At 36.4% G+C, this 19,833-nt stretch overlaps 1 protein-coding gene across 2 annotated transcripts in view; it reads left to right on the top strand.

Moving 5' to 3' along the window:
- The window catches only part of NAA15 (N-alpha-acetyltransferase 15, NatA auxiliary subunit), a 73,093-nt gene extending 53,626 nt beyond the window's left edge, over nucleotides 1-19,467 (top strand). Inside the window, exons 15-20 of one of the 2 annotated variants that reach the window (XM_006079266.4) lie at nucleotides 3,729-3,922; nucleotides 8,674-8,782; nucleotides 10,691-10,789; nucleotides 15,780-15,923; nucleotides 16,894-16,991; nucleotides 18,018-19,467. In XM_006079266.4, coding sequence (XP_006079328.2) covers nucleotides 3,729-3,922; nucleotides 8,674-8,782; nucleotides 10,691-10,789; nucleotides 15,780-15,923; nucleotides 16,894-16,991; nucleotides 18,018-18,218 — 845 coding nt within the window. In that variant the 3' untranslated portion in view covers nucleotides 18,219-19,467. Of the gene's footprint in view, nucleotides 1-3,728; nucleotides 3,923-8,673; nucleotides 8,783-10,690; nucleotides 10,790-15,776; nucleotides 15,924-16,893; nucleotides 16,992-18,017 lie in introns of both variants that reach the window. The other variant, XM_006079265.4, reaches the window with a different exon arrangement.
- The last annotated feature ends 366 nt before the right edge of the window (nucleotides 19,468-19,833 follow it).

Genomic DNA, 19,833 nt, shown 5'->3' on the forward strand with positions numbered 1-19,833 from the left:
ATTGCTGAGTGATTTATCACTTGACCATTTTTAACATGCCATTTTAATAGCAAGATGTCAGGATGTGTAGGAAGAAGTCTTCCTTAAAATAATTATTTGGGAAAGGATCTCAGAATAAAAGTGATCTACACATGTAAAAAGATAAAAAATTAATTGTCCAAAAATTTTGTGACTTTATTCAGGGCAAAAATGTTACGGGAGTTGGGGTATAAAAACTGTGTCAGAATTTTTTTCCTCAGTCCTGAGTTTCTTCCTCTTCTGAGGTTATGGTTGGTTACTTTTTACATTCTTCCTCCTGCTAAAGACCTTTGGGTCCTTTTGTTAATTTGTTATTATACAATATTTAAGAGGCAATGGCAACCCACTCTAGTACTCTTGCCTGGAAAATCCCATGGACGAGGAGCCGGGTAGGCTGCGGTCCATGGGGTCGCTAGGAGTCGGACAGGGCTGAGCGACTTCACTTTCATTTTTCACTTTCCTGCACTGGAGAAGGAAATGGCAACCCACTCCAGTGTTCTTGCCTGGAGAATCCCAGGGACGGGCGAGCCTGGTGGGCTGCCATCTATGGGGTCGCATAGAGTCGGACATGACTGAAGTGACTTAGCAGCAGCAGCAAGAACAATTTAGAAGATTCTAAGGTCACATATTGAAACCCTTGCACAGATTTCACTTAAATCTCTGTTGTTATTGCTTCAGCTGGAAAGAAAATGCTAGTGAGAATCTATAGGACAATTTATAATTGAAGATGATATCAGTGATCCTCTGGCTTTGCTTATTTACTTTCCTATTTACTCTTCCTGCCTTCCACATCTTCTTCGAATTCTGCAAATAATATACAATTAACTTTTTTTTTTTTTCCTACGCATGTGGCATGTAAGATCTTAGTTCCCAAACCAGGAATTGAACCCGTACCCCCTGCAGTGGTAGTGTGTAGTACTAACCACTGGACCACCAGGGAAGTCCCCATACACAATTAACTCTGGAATATACACAGTTAAAGCAACTCAGAAAAACACCTAGCATATGTGAAAATCTGTCTTCACTTTTCTCCCTCCTGAAGGTTTTCTCCTTTCAAAGGGCTATCCCTATTAAATGTTCAGTTTCTTTTGTGCACAATTACCATTTTCAGTTTCATATGCACATATGTTTCAGGGTGGTTCTTTTGGTTGTTTTGTTCGTTTTATTTTTTTAACCCATAAATGGGATGATATCATTCACAATGTTCTAAAATTTACAACATTTTAAATTTTGTTAATGGGAACTAGGGTTCCCTCTTCCCCGTTACAGTGCTAAAGTAAATGTCCTGTAAGTCATCATTGTGCACATATTTGTTTAGCAGGGATTGTTAGAATAGGGAATTACTAGGTCAAAGATGATGAGAATTGCATAGCCTTCCATAAAAGTTTTTGTTGCCACCAACAGTGTATTGAGATTGTCTTTTATTTTATTGCTAACAGTGAAAATTGTTCATCCTTTACATTTTTGTTACTTAGGGGAAAACATCTAATTTATAATCATTTATTTATTTGGCTGCTTTGGGTCTTAGTTGTAACACACAGGAGCTTCATTGCATAGTGTGGGTCTTTTGTTGCAGCGCACGGATTGAGTAGTTGTGGCACAGAGCTCAGTAATTGTGATACAGAGCTCAGTAGTTGTGGCTTGCAGGCTTAGTTGCTCTGAGGCATGTGGGATCTTAGTTCCCTGTATCCTGAGTCTCTTTCAAGGGGGAAGAATTGCAAGGCAGATTCTTAATCACTGGACCACCAGGGAAGTCCTGCTTTTGGGTTTCTTACATGAATTGCCTGTTCATATCTTTTACCTATTTTATTTTGAAACTTCTTGGTTTGTAGGAGATCTCTCTGTATGTGTTCAGGACCTTAATCCTTATTTATGTGTTGCAAATGTTTTCTTCCTGTTGCTTAGGTCTTAGGTTTCTTTATGATGGGTATCTTTCATTATGTAAAAGTTTTAATTTTTCTAAGACAAAACTATTTTAGTCCTTTATGGCCTCTGGGTCTTGGCTTAGAAAGGCTTTTCTCCTTCAAAATGTGTAACACATTTATAAATATCTTCTTTGTTTTCTCGTAATGTTTGCTTTGTTATTTTTACATTTGGCTGTGTGATCATCTGGAGATAACTTTCATATGTGATGGGAGGTGAAGGGTGGCTTTTTATCTCCAAATAAAACACTGCTGACTTCAAAATAGTTCTTATTTGAATAGGTTATCCATAAGTTTAAAATGTCACTTTTATCATAATCTAAGCTCTGAAAAAATATTTTGGTGGATTGTGGGCATGGTGTCTTGTTCTCACATATATTAAAATTTATTCTTGTTGTTTAGTTGTTAAGTCGTGTCTGACTCTTTGTAACCCCATGCGCTGTAGCCTGCCAAGCTCCTCTGTCCATGGGATTTTCTAGGCAAAAATACTGGAGTGGGTTGCCATTTTCTTCTCCAGGGTATCTTCCCATCCCAGAAATTGAACCTGCATCTCCTGCTTTGGCAGGTGGACTCTTTACTCCTTAGCCCCCAGGGAAGCCCAAAGCTTATTATAAAGTCATACTGAAAACTATGTTGTATGGATGTCAGTACACAGGTTTCTATTACCCATTTTTCTCTTCTTGACGTCAAGATATCAGCCAAGGCATCAAAGGATTGGCCTGGGTTGGAGAATTTACTTCAGGATGGCTTACTCATGGCCAGAGTTCTGTTCTTGGCCACATGGGTGTTAGCGTGAGGTGGTTTGGGTTTCTTCACAACATGACAGCGGGCTTCCTCTGAGTGATCCAAGAGAAAGCAAATAGGACTCCACAGTGCTTGTGTTTCCTAATCTTGGATGTCATACATATTCACTTCTAGTACATTCTATTAGTTAGACTCTAGTCACTAAGTATAGCTCACATTCAAGGGAAGGGGAAATAGGCTTTACTTTTTGAAGGGAAGAATTTGTGGGCATATTTAAAAATCACCATAGTGGTAGAGTGTTTTAGAATGACTTTTTTCATTTCATTAGCAAGTGTTTTTCAAATACCTATTGAACATGTGGCTTTCAGATTTATTGCTTTAAGTCTACACAATACAGTTTTCCCACTGTATTATAGCATGTTTATCAGAGATTTCTAGACTTTCTTTAAAACATTTTGTGGCTTGTACCTCAGAATAATTGTTAATTTTTAATGTCACATTTTAAATTTACTATACAGTTATTCATTCTTCCTTCAACAGATATTTGAGTGTTTTCTGTGTGTTTTGGTATGCTACTAGGCCTTGACAGCAGAAAGATTTTGAGTAAAATAAAGTTTCTTCCACCAAGGAGCTCACAGTCTAAAAGAGAAACAGATGTATAAAGTATCACGACAAGCAGAATACGTAAGGCATGGTGGCGGCACTGTTTGACGGAATTAGAGAGGGCCTAACGAAAGCATAGTACAGTGCCGTAGGGATCTGAAACCGCGTGTTACATTCTTAGAACTGCGAGTAGTTTAATTTTGCTGGAGGAACTCATGCTTTTGTGCTTTGCTGTGCTTGTCACAGTAGGTCTCCTCTTGGTTTCACAAATTTTTTGAAGATGTTTATGTACTTTAACAAATGCAGCCTTATTAAAGGCACATGAACATGTGTAATATGAAACATTTTTAATGGGAGTTGGGAGTATTCTTAATATATAGTAGTAATTGATCATTATAAATCTGATTAACATGTTGATGGTTTTATTAACACTGCTTACAGCAAACATGTCTGATAAAGAGCTAAAGAAGCTACGTAATAAACAAAGAAGAGCTCAAAAGAAAGCCCAGATAGAGGAAGAGAAAAAAAATGCAGAAAAAGAAAAGCAGCAGAGAAATCAGAAAAAGAAGAAGGATGATGATGATGAGGAAATTGGAGGCCCAAAAGAAGAGCTTATTCCGGAGAAACTGGCCAAGGTACTTAAAAATAGTACTTAGCACAACTGAGTGAAATTTCATGACCAGCTCTTGTTTTTATAGTCTTTTTAGCCAATTTGATGATAGATTTTAGAGTAAGTTTTCGTTTTCCTTCTTTCCTTTCTCTTCTCTCTTTTCTGATTGTATGTCACATTTAAAACTTGAAATAATGATTCTGAGTACTGTGTATGGTATATTGGAAAGTTTTGGCTTTTGAGTCATTCTGATCTGGGACCACATAGTTAGCTCTTAGATGTCACTGTGTATCTTAGACACTCTGTCTAACTTCTCTGATGGTTTTCTCAATTATAAAATGTGACTAGGAAAAATCATTACTAGACAAGATGTTAGGACTAGAGAAAATATATGTGTAAAGAATGTAGTCTGTTATAAGTGGTTCAGTTCAGTCGCTCAGTCGTGTTCGACTCTTTGCGACCCCATGAATCGCAGCACGCCAGGCCTACCTGTCCATCACCAACTCCTGGAGTTCACCCAGACTCACATCCATCGAGTCAGTGATGCCATCCAGCCATCTCATCCTCTGTCGTCCCCTTCTCCTCCTGCCCCCAATCCCTCCCAGCATCAGAGTTATAAGTGGTAGGTAGCATTTAAGTTTTTATATAGTCTAAATTGAGCGTCTTAAAAAGTGAATTCTATATGTTTCTCACTCGTGTTGTCAACTTACAGGGTATTGTACTTAACTATTTGTACCTAATATCTTTAAAGTCCTCAAATATTTTCCCTAAGCCAAAAATCTTATCCGCCATTTTTAACTGTTAGACTGAAACCAAGGCATTCATTGTCATGTAAATCATTTTGATCAGTAACATACCTATGCACTTTTCTTCTGACCCTTGACACCCTCCTACTCCATGTGCGAGTAACTGCATCCTTTATTATGTTAAAGCAATATAATAAATAATAACCCTAGAGTTGAGCCTTATTAGTAACTAAAAATTCAAAGTCATTGATTGGTTTGTAACTAAGGAAAGTTGTAACACCTAACAAATAAAGTTCGAAAATGCTTTTAGAATTATATCCTAGCAGATGGACAGTAATATAGCATTATTGCTATTTAAGAACCATTGATAAATGTAGGTTGGATTTCACAAAGCTGTATTGACAAATAATTTTGTGCTTTTTAGAAACAAAGATACTGCCTTTTTATTGTTGTTGGGAGTTTATTGAAAGACTACTATACAGGGATGTGAAGAAGCACGGAAAATTGACCTTTCAGGCCCCATGGAGAACTGCAGAGTTCCTTTGGGATAATACCAACTTTACGGGCCTTCCATCTTTATGCCTCCGCTTTTTTCTTACTACCACTTTTACCACCATCACTGACTGCCTGCTGCTCTCATTCTTTCCATTTTCTCTCTGTCTCATGACTTAATGACTTTTTTTCCTGTAACTCTTTATGTCTTTCTTCATAGTTTAAAGAAGGGCTCTGTTTGTCTGTAGTTGCTATCTGATAAGGAGTGCCCTGCATAGCAGATTTCTCACACTTGGTCTCCTTACACGCTGTTCCATTTTCTTTGCTTAGCCTGTGATAGCTGCTTTGGGGCCAGATGTCAAGTTATAGTCTAATCATTTGTAGCTAGAGGGTTGTAAAGTCTCACAGCAAAAGCACTATAGAAAGTATTTTTGACTCCTTTATTTGGAAGGAGCCTAGTGGAAGGCACCCGGTTTCATGGACTCCTCTTCAGTATACACTGTTCTTACCTGTTAGGCACGTAACACCTTTCTTTTTCTAGGATGCCTGCATCCAAGATGCCTGCGTCTAATAGAATCCACACTCACCCATACCCCAAAGTGGTGGCAAGGCCAGACTTTACACCACGCTGTCACAATCAGGAGGGGCGTCGCAGGCTGTTTTAAAAACTGCCTGCCAATTATGGGTCTGTAATCTATAGTTGCTATTTTTGCTTGTTTCTTTTTGTTTTGGTGATCTTATATTTCATCATTCTTCCAGGTAGTAAATGATAAATTTAGTTCACTAGATCAAGGTAATTTAAATAAAAGCATTGTTAAATTAGCAGCTATTCTAGTTAAGAAAGAGAGAAGGAAAATAAGAGGTTTATTAGCTTAATATTGAATTAACTGAATGTAAATCTGAAAGCTTGATGGAATGTATTGCTTGCTTATCCAACTACCATGAGGCAGTAGTTTTTAGTTGGTATTTTTAAAGATTTTTTTTTTTTTTTGGAGGTGGACCATTTTTTTAAGTCTTTATTGAATTTGTTACAGTATTGCTTCTGTTTTGGGCTTTTGGCTGCAAGGCTTGTGGGATGTTAACTCTGATCTTGAATCTGCACCCCCTGCATTTTTGAGAGAGAGACAGAAAAGAGTGTACATAACGCTGGCAGTCCCACCCAGTGCTTATCTCAGTGAACATCAGGACCCCACCTGAGTTTGAGATGTGGGAGGTTTGACGGCCATCTCTTATATGACAGTTCTTATATGCCTGTCATAGTGTGACTGTCTTACTACAGTGATTGCGATTTTGGTACTTAAATATATGGTTTTCATACATACAACACAAACTAGTGATATTGTATATTCATAGCTATATCTGTGTGTCTTAACTTCAGGGATTTTCAAGGGTAGTTTATCCTAAAGCTCTGGTTGTGGAACATCATCCCTATTTATATGCTTTTGTTTATATCACTCTCTCCTGCATTATATATATGTAGCTGTAGAATGTAGTTAGCTTTGTCTTGGTTATGTTCATAATATTTTATCATTTAAATTTAACTTGACAAAGTCTTACCTTTGAGAGGCCCACAGAAGCATGTGGGGACAAGAAATCCACATCTCCTTTGAGGGCATATGTTTTCATTTATTAGCGTTTCAGACAGAATTAATTTCTCTGTTTTCTCTTTTTAAATTAAAATACTCAATCTCAGTCACAGTAGTGCTTGTAATGGGCTTCCTTTGTGGCTTAGCTGGTAAGGAATCCACCTGTAATGTGGGAGACCTGGGTTCGATCCCTGGGTTGGGAAGATCCCCTGGAGAAGAGAAAGGCTACCCACTCCAGTATTCTGGCCTGGAGAATTCCATGGACTGTATAGTCCATGGGGTCTCAAAGAGTCGGACATGACTGAGTGGCTTTCATCACCACTACCAATGCTTGTAATGATTCAACTTCAAAATATCCTTTTTTGTTTCTATTTTATAATGATAGCAGCCATGTCTCTCTCCAGTAAATTATCCTGGTCAATGTAGTGACCTTCACTTCAGTGTGTACTTCTTAAGGAATTGAAAAGCTTGCTATAGCTGGGTGGTAATTTCAGTTTCCAGTTCTCTACTTTCCCTGGTAACCATTTCTCCCCTGTATACCACAAATTCTAACTCATTAAAGCATAGCGTTATTGAGGTTTGACAGAAAACAGCAAAATTCTGTAAAGCAATTATTCTTCAATAAAAAATAAATTAATTAAAAAAGAGTCATGGGAATAAGAAGCAGAATATTCACCAGTGTGAGAAAGGTATACTTATGAGGGCCCCTGTTTTCTCCTCCGTCTCTTGATATCTACAACTATTACAGTAGTGATACTGCCACATACTGATTTCTGGTTTAGAGCTTATATCCTTGAATAATGACTAGGTGTTTACATGCTGCTGCTGCTGCTGCTGCTGCTGCTGCGTCGCCTCAGTTGTGTCCGGCTCTGTGCGACCCTATAGATGGCAGCCCACCAGGCTCCCCCGTCCCTGGGATTCTCCAGGCAAGAACACTGGAGTGGGTTGCCATTTCCTTCTCCAGTGCATGAAAGTGAAAAGGGAAAGTGAAGTCGCTCAGTCGCGTCCGACTCTTCGCGACCCCATGGACCACAGCCCACCAGGCTCCTCCGTCCATGGGATTTTCCAGGCAAGAGTACTGGAGTGGGGTGCCATTGCCTTCTCCGGTTTTACATACTAGTACAGGGTAAATCCTATAGACACCACTTGCTGTTTAACTTGATTTTGTTTTTAATGCTGTTAAATAATTTCCTTGGCCTAAATCTGTGTTGGTGAAACCACAAATTACTGTATGGGCAGAGTCATGTTGGACAGATACGGCACATCCGAATTCCACTGAGGGTACATTGTTATTGCCTCAGTGATGAGAGAGGGCAAGTATAAGGACCCAGTGCTGAGTGCGAATATAGTGTTGTGCCCTAGCCCGGCCCCAGTCTACAGAGACTAGGCCTGTCTCAGTACTCACAGGGTGGTAGAGACAGCATTCTGTAAATGTAAAACTTTTCAAATGACACCGCACCTGTAGTATGGCATTTGAATAAATACGGATTTCTGTAGAATTCGGAGTGGAACAAAGCAACACAGAATGGATATTGTACTATTTTTTAATGGCTTGATTATACTCAACTTCCTCTCATTTTTTAATGTTCTCTACAGTTCTTAGCCCTTGTCATCCTGTCATCCTGTTCCACATCCTTTCTCCCCCCGGCCCCCGCCCTTGGCTATCTTACCTGTTTCTCTTCCTGTCTTTCCTTTCCTGGTTCTCATTCTATTTTATCTTCTTCTTTACTTGTTGGATAGTTTCTATCCACAGATAATGTATAATCTCAGTGAATGAGGAGTTCAGAATCCCCTTCCTTTAGATTGTGGGAGGGTAAAATATGGCAGTGTATTTCTGGGTGACTGGTAAGTGGTTTTTACCGAAAAAGTGTTTTTAATAAATAGAAAGAGTAAATTGACATCCCCTCCCCAAATCTTGCTTCCATTTGTATAATATCTCTTATTTTTGTTAGGTTGAAACTCCATTGGAAGAAGCTATTAAATTTTTAACGCCATTGAAGAACTTGGTGAAGAACAAGATAGAAACTCATCTTTTTGCCTTTGAGATTTACTTTAGGAAAGGTAGGCAATTAGGGAATAGTGGCTCTGATAAAATTGATCACTATTTCTCAGAATATAGTTGCCAATTCTGATGGCCTCACCACTGTAGGATATTTTGACAAATGCAAGTGCTGCTTCCTCACAAAGAAATGCCTGCTTTTTACAACATGTTACGGGGACGTACAGTGATGTGATTCTCTCTCCTGGGGCATTAAAATAAAAAATAGATTTACAGTATGTAACTAAAATTAAGGTGAAATATAGTGATTATCATGCTCATATGTGGATAAAATTTAGTAACTAAATAATACACATAGATCTTAGAATAGTGTCTGGTATACAATAAGCAGTAAATAATGTCAACCATTAGCCATTGTTACAGATAGAAGATGTGATGTTTGAGGTGTATCTCAAAGAACAGACCATACTTCTAAAAGAAAAGATGCATAGAAGGGAAGAATATCTATTAAGAGAAAACAAGTGTGTATAAATAATGTTGAGGTTGCCTTTGTTACCTGCCTAAGCCAGGTAAAGGTTAGATGGAGGATTTTGGTTGCTAGATTTAGAATTTTTATAAGCTATATGTAGTAGATATACTAAGAAGATTTTATGGTATTGATGTAATCCAAATGGTTCATTGAAAAAAAAAATTTTATCACTAAGGTGATATGTATTCAAGGAAAGAGAACGTGGTTAGTAACATCTGACAAAAGTTACTCCTCCAAACAGTAACTGTCCTGCTAAAAGACATAGAATAAAATGATACGTCTGTAGAGTATCCATTAAAAAATCATGATTATCAAATTCTGGGGAAAGGTTACTGTATAACATTGTTTCAAAATAAGGTTCAGAACTAACTATAGTTTATTTTAATCTTTATTAAGATACTTATATGAGTATGTAAAATAGAATACTAGCTAAGAAGAAAAAAGATCAAAACATAAGAGATTGTCTCTTGATGGAGTTTGAGGGATTAAAATACTTTTTTCTATATTTTCTATTTTCCACAGTGCTCCTGTCGTAATTGGGAAAATTAGTTTAATAAATAATCCAGTAATTTTAAAGTTTTGTTAATAGTTAACATAGCTCTCTTTTAAGCAAATATTTTTTAAACAAATATTTTTGCATGGAACCCCAAAGTGTAAAATACAAAAGCTATTCTGCTTTAAGTAGTGAAAGGCAGTCTGAATCCTACTGAGTTGGCTTCTTTGCTATGTACTACCTCTCAGTCACTCTCCAGCATTTGGAGTCCATTGCTACAGCATAGAAAGGGCAATAATAAAGGACATAGCTGTATTTTTCGCTTTCTGAGTGTAGCGGTTAGGGGAAAAGGAATTATCAGAGGAGCTTAGGGTTTCAAATTTTGGTATTTGGAGAGTTGTACCCTATTAGAAAAGTCTTAACAAAGACGGCTGTGGATGAGACTTGGAATTGTGGTGAGTATTTGGGTGCACTTTTCCATCCAACAGGTGGAGACACTACTAAAGCTTGGAAAACATGAGGGATGGGGTGGGAAGAGATAGCATTGGGAAAGATTAGAAAGTGACTAAAAACAACCTTGGTCAGTACTCTACCTTTGATGGGGAAGAGAAGCCAGGGATTGACCGGAGAGGAACAGTGAGGTGGAAGGGAAATGATTTCACATGTCGCAAAACACAAGAAAGGTGTAAGCAGTGTTACTTTCAAGCATAAACAATGAAGTTTTCTATCTAAATTTTTTATACTTAATAAAACCATTTTTCTTAATGTTGTGTGGAAAATATTAGCTAATGTTGCTAACCTGAGGAAGTCAATTGCTTCAGTCATATGTTGCTGTCCAGATGTGATTGACTCTAAATGAGTTTTTCTATTTGTAAAATACTATTAGTCCTCTACAGGAGGGTATCTCTTTTTATTAAATGATCAAAATATATCTTTTTCTTTTTCTAGAAAAGTTTCTTTTGATGCTACAATCAGTAAAGAGAGCATTTGCTATTGATTCTAGTCATCCCTGGCTTCATGAATGTATGATTCGACTCTTTAGTACTGGTATGTTTTAATTTTCTGTTACTTAAGTATTTGACTACAGCAGCTGATAGTGACTGAATAAGTGATTTATACAAGTTTGTTATAAACTCAAATCATTTTAAAGCTGTTGTGTATTAAATTAGCCTGTGGAAAAAACAAGTCTTTTCTTTGTGGTGAAGGTCTTTATTTTAAGGCTAGAAATGTTGATTTTTACACAGAATCATTCCGTCCAGATATTTGAGAATCATCTTTATTTCTGTTTCTTAAAGGTTAATAAGTTGAAATTTTGAATCGTATTTCATTATGTGATGTAGTTAATTGTTGTAAAATTAAAAAATCTCTTTGAAATTGACAAATTATCTCGTTTACCTGTCTCTAGTATAATGATTTGAATCATAAAATTTTTGTCAGTAAATGTAGGGTAAAAGTAACTTTAAAACAAATTGTTGTCCTTTTCAAGTGTTTAGTCAGTAAGATCCATATGTAAGTTTTAATGTGAAGTAAAGGTTCGGAGAAGGCAATGGCACCCCACTCCAGTACTCTTGCTTGGAGAATCCCATGGACAGAGGAGCCTGGTAGGCTGCAGTCCATGGGGTCGCTAGGAGTCAGACACGACTGAGCGACTTCACTTTCACTTTTCACTTTCATGCATTGGAGAAGGAAATGGCAACCCACTCCAGTGTTCTTGCCTGGAGAATCCCAGGGACGGGGGAGCCTGGTGGGCTGCCGTCTATGGGGTCGCACAGAGTCGGACACGACTGAAGCGACTTAGCAGCAGCAGCAAAGCTACAGAATTTTAGAAACAAAAGGCGGAATATTATGCCAATTGTCTCTCATAGTTGAGAAATCTAGGACGCTAAAACACTAAATTACTTATTTACGGTAACACCAATAATTAGTAAAGAAACAGGAATGAGACCCAGATCTTCATATTGTTCTTTCTACTACCAGAGTTTTAAATTTAGAATAAAGTACTTCTGTAGTCAAGTAATGTTTTTTTTGCTTTGGTTTTTAAGTAACTGGATAAGGAGAAATTCAGTGTTTAGTAGAACAGTCTGCAGAATTTGAAAATACTGTTAGCTGTCTCATTGCTAAATACTCAACCCCATGTGAATCCATGCATTATATAAAAATAGTGAGATTAAACCAGGTTTCCCAATCATTCTTTTGAAAATGCTAAACTGTCCCAGTTAACATTATTTTGACTTATAAGAAAAGGTAAAGCCTTACTTAGATCATATTTATGCTTGTCAAAAAAGTGATTTCCTGTTACAGAGGCTAAATCATAGAAAATTTCCCCCCAATTTTAAAAAATTCTGAAAGTAAGAATGTAGTCATATTATAGAAAGTAGAACTAATTGCTGTATTTAGTGAAAATAAGGAAGTTTCTTTTTAGTCTTTTTTTTTGGTATTAAAGAAAAAAAATTTTTGAAATCATGAATCAAAAAGTTAAGGCTGGAAATAACAGCCATAAATCATTTTCAGTTAGGATGAAATGCATTCAAGCTATTTTCAGTATATACACACTTCATTTTTATACAGTCCTTTCCTGAAAGATAATAAAATAGTACATATAAAGTTTATGGAGTTAGAGTTATATTCATTTGAAATATAAATTGGAAGTGACAAACATATACTTCTAATGAGTGTGTGGCTTGATGAACATATAACCATTTTCTTGGAACAGTTGTTTCAGAAAATTAAAATGTTTATGAACTTTAAAAGAACAAAGAATGGTCCAACATTAAAAGTAAGAATTAATTGAGTGGCATTAATGTTACCTGTTGTCATTGCTTCAGGTATTATCTGACATCATTGTCAGGAAGAGATTTACAAAGTAATCCTTATTTTGACTAAATTTAGGCATCTTTGTTACTGCAAACCCCCTGAGTTCCTTTTACTAATTAATATATTTAGTTCTTGAGAAAAATACTTGATTTTGAAGTAACTTCTCAGGAACACACTTGTCATGTTAAGTTATATTGTAGTCATTTCTTTACAAAGAAACCCTCACAATAACACCTTTCCAGAAATTATGGAGGAAAAAGAAAAAACAATGGCTCCACACTTACTTCATCAGTTGTAGAAGGTTCTCTAGGTGAGTGTTCACTGTAGCATGGTTATGAGCGTCTCCAAATCTCCAGAACATGACACTACCAGTGTAAGTAGTAATCGCCCCCGAAGTCGTTTACTGTATAGGATGTCCCCTTCCCCCTTTAATTATGAGAATGGTAGTATCTCTTCCAAGTTTTTCACTTTTTTTTTAAATTGTAGAACTTAAGGCAATTTTTATTATATTTCTGGTCAGTTCTAAGTAGAATTAGGACCTTAGGTATTCATTTGTTTTGATACCTGCTTACATGTTTATGTTCCCTTAAATGTTTTTAAAATTAGTAAGTTTTGGTCACCTTAATCTATAATGAATCGTATATTATCTTCCTCTCTCATTTGTACAAACTCATTTTTTCCTTTTCTCTGCAGATTATTTCTCATCTGTACTTATGTAATGTATTTCCTCCAAAAAAAAACCTCGCTTAATTAATATGGTCATTTATTTATTTTGCTGTGTTGAGTAGTAATCACTTAGTAGCTTGTACTGTAACCAGTAGTGAGTAATAATTATCTCACACAAAATATCCTTTTCTACCGAAATTTTAGCCAAAAAATGCTGGCTAGTGTGGGAACCCAGGGAAACTTTTTGCTAAGAATCAGCCCCCTCTTTAATGTGACTTTTAATTGTTGATGATAACTAAACTTATTCAGTCTGATAATAACATGAACCAAACGTTGTTTTAATTTTAGGGTATCTCAGGACTCAACTCATAGGCCCCTTGGAAAAGGTTTAATATATCATGGAAGACAATTGGATAGTCTGAGATTTTTTACTTTCTTGAGATGTCAGTAATTTTTGGTTAGTTTTTTATCAGTGTCACAAAATATTTAGATTGACTCCCTGTGCCTCCATTAGTCTTCACCCATAAAAGATTATTTAATAAATCTGGGACATTTGAGGCTGCTCCTTCCATAGGACATTCTAAATTTTGCTACAGTAGAATTGATTGGTTGATTGATTGTAATATCTTCCTGGAAATTGCAGTTCCAGTTTACATGATTAGTAATTAGAGGAGAAAACTGAGTTAGTTGACCAAAAACAATTTGTGAATCAGTAAGGAAGTATTTTTGGAAACATTCTTTTTTTAATCTGTTAAATAAATGAATGCTTTATTAATATAAACTATTAATACAAAAAAAGGGGAAATAGCTATTAGTCGATGTTGGTAGTTATTTAAATATTCCCTCTTTGACACATCCTAAACACAAGACGTATATATTTATGTATTTTTAACTGTATGGGCTTTTTAAAATTATTTTTCTGAGATTTTTTTAATCTGAGGAAAACAAGTTAATAAAAGTGATGAAAAACATGGAATGTATGGTTTCCGGCTATGAACCATAAAATTACTTTCCTGTGTGCATATATAAAGTGTCCTGAAAGCATTTCAGGCAAACCACTGAGGCCCATAGAAGTAATAAATTTTATAGATACCTGTTTGTTGACATAATATTCATTGTAATTGGCTATAACCTATTTGAACAGATTTTCTCCTTCCAGTTCACTCTGTACTCCTAAGCCCATTCCCCACCCGCAAGACAAATATTGATAAAATTGCCAAATCCAAGTTGAAAATACAGGCATAATGGAGATTAAGCTAAATTCTTTAATTAGTAGCTCATTTATTTGAGTTAACCAATTCTATAGAATGATAGAAGAAATGCTGTTCAACCAGCAAAGGGAACATATCAATCAATTATTTAGTTACTGACTACATGTAGAATATTTCATTTGGAAGTTTGCTATTCAAAAGTTCAGTGTTTTTTAAACGTAGGGTAGTGATCTATTAGTGAGAAAATGAAAGTTGAGTGGGTCATTATCGTTTGAAAGCATTTGAAAACTTAAAATAGAAATAAATTAGAGTATAAGATACAAGAATGTGCTGCACAGTGTAAGGGTCAGTGTTCTGTGAAATTTTTGCTTCCCATAATAAGTTATGTCTATAGGAAACATGCTTATCAGAGTACAGATACTTGGTTGTAGTCAAGAGTTTGAAAGCCACAACAATAGTTTCTAATCATAATCATAAGGAAAATCTATTTATGTTTTCTTCAGTCTGTGACAAAAATAGTACCTACAGTATATGGAATATCTGTTATGTCATTAGCTATTTTATTTGTGGGGCTTCCCAGATGACTCAGCTCTAAGAATCCACCTGCCAGTGCAGGAGACATGGGCTTGATACAGTTTGATCCCTTTGTTGGGACCATCCCTTGGAGCAGGAAATGGCTATACACTCCAGTATTCTTGCCTGGAAAATTCCATGGAGAGAGGAGCCTGGCTAGGCAGCCACGACTTAGCGACTAAACAATAACATTTTATTTGTAGCTTTTTCTTACTGTGGTCTTCTGGGTTAGATATCACCTCAATTTTACAGATCAAGGAATAGGTTCAGAGAGCTTATGATTTGTCCACACTCAAATCATGCTCAGGTCTGTCTGGCTTAAAGCTCCAGACTGTCTCTCTATACCAAACTAGGATTCAGCCCGGAGAGATTGGGAGTCAGCTTTTCCATCTCTGAATGCCAAAGCATGTGATGACAGCAGTGTGTCCCTTACAGGAAAATGCTTTGGCGGTCGCTTGGAAATTACTATGTAGTGATAGCTCAGTTCACATAATCATTGAATATAAAGATCCATGGCTTTTTTAAACTGATAAATTTGTAATGGTTTACTTGGATATAGAAGAAGATGGGATAGGGTGAGGAAAATTCTTTTAATCTTCTGCACTATATTTGGTAGCCTTTAGAAAATTGTTGGATTATTAGTAAGTTTATCCAGTCTTTGTATATATAATTGCTTTGTTTTATTGACCTCATCAGGTAGGTAATTTCTTAATTCCATAAATTGTATCAGTATCTAACTGCTAATAAGAGTTTGATTTTAATTTGTTCAGCAGTGTGTGAAAGTAAAGATTTACCCGATGCAGTTAGAACAGTATTAAAACAAGAAATGAATCGTCTTTTTGGAGCAACGAATCCAAAGAACTTTAATGAAACTTTTCTGAAAAGGAATTCTGATTCATTGCCACACAGATTATCAGGTAATCAGTTTATTTTGTCCTTATCTCAGCCTCTAAAACAGCTTCAGTTTTTACTCTAGTGGGTCATTGACAGGTTACACACTTTTTGTATGGCAGAGGCAAATGTGTATATGTCACATTTTAATCCTATGAAACAGGCAGCTTAACCTCCTATACATTTTTTAATGTTTTAGATAAAATCATTACTATGAATCAAGCTTAGTAGTTTCTCCTGGTTCTGCATAGGCATTATAAAGAAGCAAGTGTAACTGAATTTAGCTATCTATTACATACACTGAAGGAGGATCTTTTTATTTTTTTCTCTCATTAGCATGCTCTTAAAATTCACTTAGATGCAAGCATCGTCTTTCATTTCTCATGCTTATATAAGCTGTGAAACTTGACAGTGCTGGACACCTAAAAACCATCTCACAAGCAGGGATCATCTGGCGAGAGTCTGTGCTAATGAGCCAAAGTCTGGACTTGATGGGACCATGGGTAGTGCTTTAGCAGTGTACTCATACCTGTCAGGGTTGGGTATCTCCCACACCCCTCTCCGTCACACCAGACACAGACACACGTACCCCTACCTGTCAAGACACACGTACCCCTACCTGTCAAGACACACACACCCCTACCTGTCAAAACACACACAAAAGTATTCTCCTTAATCCCAAATTACCTTCATTTTAGAAAGAAGAAAGCTATCCATGGTCCCACCACACAAAGACAAATATTATTAGAAATATTGGTGTTTTTTCATAGTCTCTCTTACCTTAATCATTCTCTTGGTTTGGACAGTTAGACTTTCTGGTCTACTCTCTAAGGTTTTTGTTTTTTCAAATAACAGTTTTCAAATGGCTGTTTGCACTTTTCTAGTAAAGTGCCACACTGTGTGCACATAGATCCTGCTTTTTATATTTGAATGGATAGCAGGTAAAAATGCTGGGTTTACCTTGAAATAAACATTTTCGTTTTCCCTCTCATTTAGCTGCCAAAATGGTATATTATTTAGACCCTTCTAGTCAGAAGCGAGCTATAGAGTTGGCAACAACACTTGATGAATCCCTCACTAACAGAAACCTCCAGGTAAAGAGTTTTTCATTATTTCTCTGGAAGAGTTACTTGACTCTTTTTGTTTCTGTTTTCACCAGAATAATTTTCACCGATTAATTTTTTTTGTTATTTATGCATACTCTTCTCCAAACGATTATGACTCCATCTCAGAAACTTAGTTTATCTTAAATTTATTTAAGATTGTATATGTGTGCACACATATACAGCAAGATGCCCTGGAGAAGGGAATGGCTACTGTCCACTCCAGTATTATTGCCTGGAAGATTCCACGGACAGAGAAGCCTGATTGGCTACAGTCCATGGGATCTCATAGGACAGAGCAACTAACACTTCCACTTTCAGTTAGATTAGAACCTTGTAAAGAGTCAAAGTTTGTGGGGTACTAAATATCTGGAAACTTCGTAGTGTTTTCCAAGTGAAAAGGTGAAGAAAGAAAACATCAGAAATGCAAGTCACCATGAATCATTTAAAAATATAAGCAGACTGACTTAAAGGTTTGGTTGAAAGAATTACTAGTATTCATGAAAATTTTTCCTTGGATGTATATGCTTTGTGTTTCTGAGACTCTCTTTCCTTCTTCATCAGTGGACATACCATAAAGGTTCTCTTTAATTTGAATAGAAGGTTAAAAAATAATGTTTGATTTTTGCCATCTGGCTCTGAGCCTCCAAAAAAATTAAAGACTTGGGTATAGTCATTGACAGTGGCATGTAAATTCCAACACTTAACGCAAAGGGCCAGGTAGGTTCAGGCAGCATTGCCAGAGGTTACCTGCTGAGAGCTGAGTGTCTTTGGATGTAGCACCTTGCTTGTGTCACCTTAGTCCTGACCCTGTTTATATGTCCATCCTTTTGTGTAAACCTTGCAGTTCTGAAGAACATAATTCTAATGGAATGCATAGTGGGAGTAAATACTTCTCTATATATGTACACTTTGCCTCTCATTTTGAAAAGCTTTTGGTAATGAAATGTCCAATAAATTCACAGTAAATTTTTTCCTTTTAAGCAAATTATAATGTGACCTTTTTTCTTTCTCCAGACATGTATGGAGGTATTAGAAGCCTTGTGTGATGGTAGCCTAGGAGACTGTAAAGAAGCTGCTGAAGTTTATAGAGCAAATTGTCATAAGCTTTTCCCTTACGCTTTGGCTTTCATGCCTCCTGGATATGAAGAGGATATGAAGATCACAGTTAATGGAGATAGTTCTGCAGAAACTGAAGAACTGGCCAATGAAATTTGAACATCATCAAACAAGCAAACGGAATGACTTTGGACCATATCTAGTGTATAATATTTTTGTCACGCACCTGCTGCATTGCTCTAACTTACACAGAATGAGAAGAGTAAATGTTCTTGCCTTCAAATAGTGTTTTACGTTTTTTATCCTGCTGAAAAAGTATATATAAAATATCTAACATATTACAGGATATAGGTTCAGTTTCTTAAAAAATTAAAAGCTGCTAAAATTGAGGGGTTAAAAAAAGATACCTTATCCTATTCCTACCTACCCACCCATGTTTTTAAACTAATTTATATAAAATCTGGAGGCTGTTACAGCTAACAAAGCAGGTGTGTGGCAGAAATATTACTTTAAATTTGTCTTGTGAGATTTTACTATATCTCAGACAGCATAAATGCTGTTTTAGCACTGGATTCTTTCACTGAGCACAAAGAGTTGTTGGGGCTTTAGCATCTAACTGATTTTGTTACGGGGTTGATTATGACCATAGGAAGTATGCAATGTGAATCACTATTTACAGAGAAACCTACAACAGATGCTTGATGTTGTAGAAGCTGGGACATATAGATACCAAGCAGAATTATAAGAAAACCTAGAGGGTGTTCAATACGCTTGTTGTGTTTCCAAAATTCACTGTACATGATCAGTTTGGTGTTCTTGTACCACAGTTTTTAACTGAAGGAACCAGTTGGAACAATCTCAATTCTAACTAAAACTTGAAGAACTAAAATAACAATGCAAACCTTTCAGCATTGTTTTGGCCAAACTTGTTAAAACTGTAATGCAAGAACCAAATGCACTGTGATGTGGCACCAACTAATTAGCAAGCATGAACTTTTCACCCAAGAGTGAAAAAAGAAAATCTACCATGGCTTGAAGTTAAAGAGCAGAACTCCTGACTACCATTCTATGACTGATCAAGAGACTAATAGTTAAAAACCTCAGCAGGCCTTGTTCACGATATGCAGAAAAAAATGTGCTGCAGTTTAGATACCTCTGGAATTTTTCCACAGTGTCACAGGTTTGTAATACTTGAAGCCCTACATTTCTAAGAATATATTTCTTGCTCAGTTGTTTCAGGCAAGCCCAAGACTTTGTAATTTTTAAAGGGCCCAAGATTTCTTTCTTTCTTTCTTTTTTTTTTTCAATAACAGACCAGCTTCTTTTTCCTGCAGTTACAGATGTAATTTCCTTTTTGTTGTCAAACATAAGGTACCAAATATGATGCAATAAATTGTTTTGAAAAACAGTTGTGTGAATATTTCACCTAATATGTGTTGGGCTTCTGTGAAAATACACAGGTGGAAACAGAGGTGCAAGCCAGAGGCAGTGTAATGTGCTGTAAGGCTAGTTCAGACGGGAACTTTTTGGAATGGACTTAGTGTTGGTGTCAGGGAAGTTCCATTAAGCAAGCATAGTGCTGTTCCTGCATTAAGATTTCCTTGAGGGCTAGGATGGCAGCAGGTACTATGAATATATTAGTAATTTGAAAGGAAAAGTGAGAACTGCTATTTTGTTTGAGAAAGTGAGCCTTAAAATTTTAAACCCAAACACTGAGAACTAGCCAGAGGCTCTGTATTCTCATTGCATTTTCAAGATCTCAGCAAATAAGGAT

Source organism: Bubalus bubalis, chromosome 17 (genome assembly GCF_019923935.1).
Source record: "Bubalus bubalis isolate 160015118507 breed Murrah chromosome 17, NDDB_SH_1, whole genome shotgun sequence".
Classification (NCBI taxonomy): domain Eukaryota; kingdom Metazoa; phylum Chordata; class Mammalia; order Artiodactyla; family Bovidae; genus Bubalus; species Bubalus bubalis.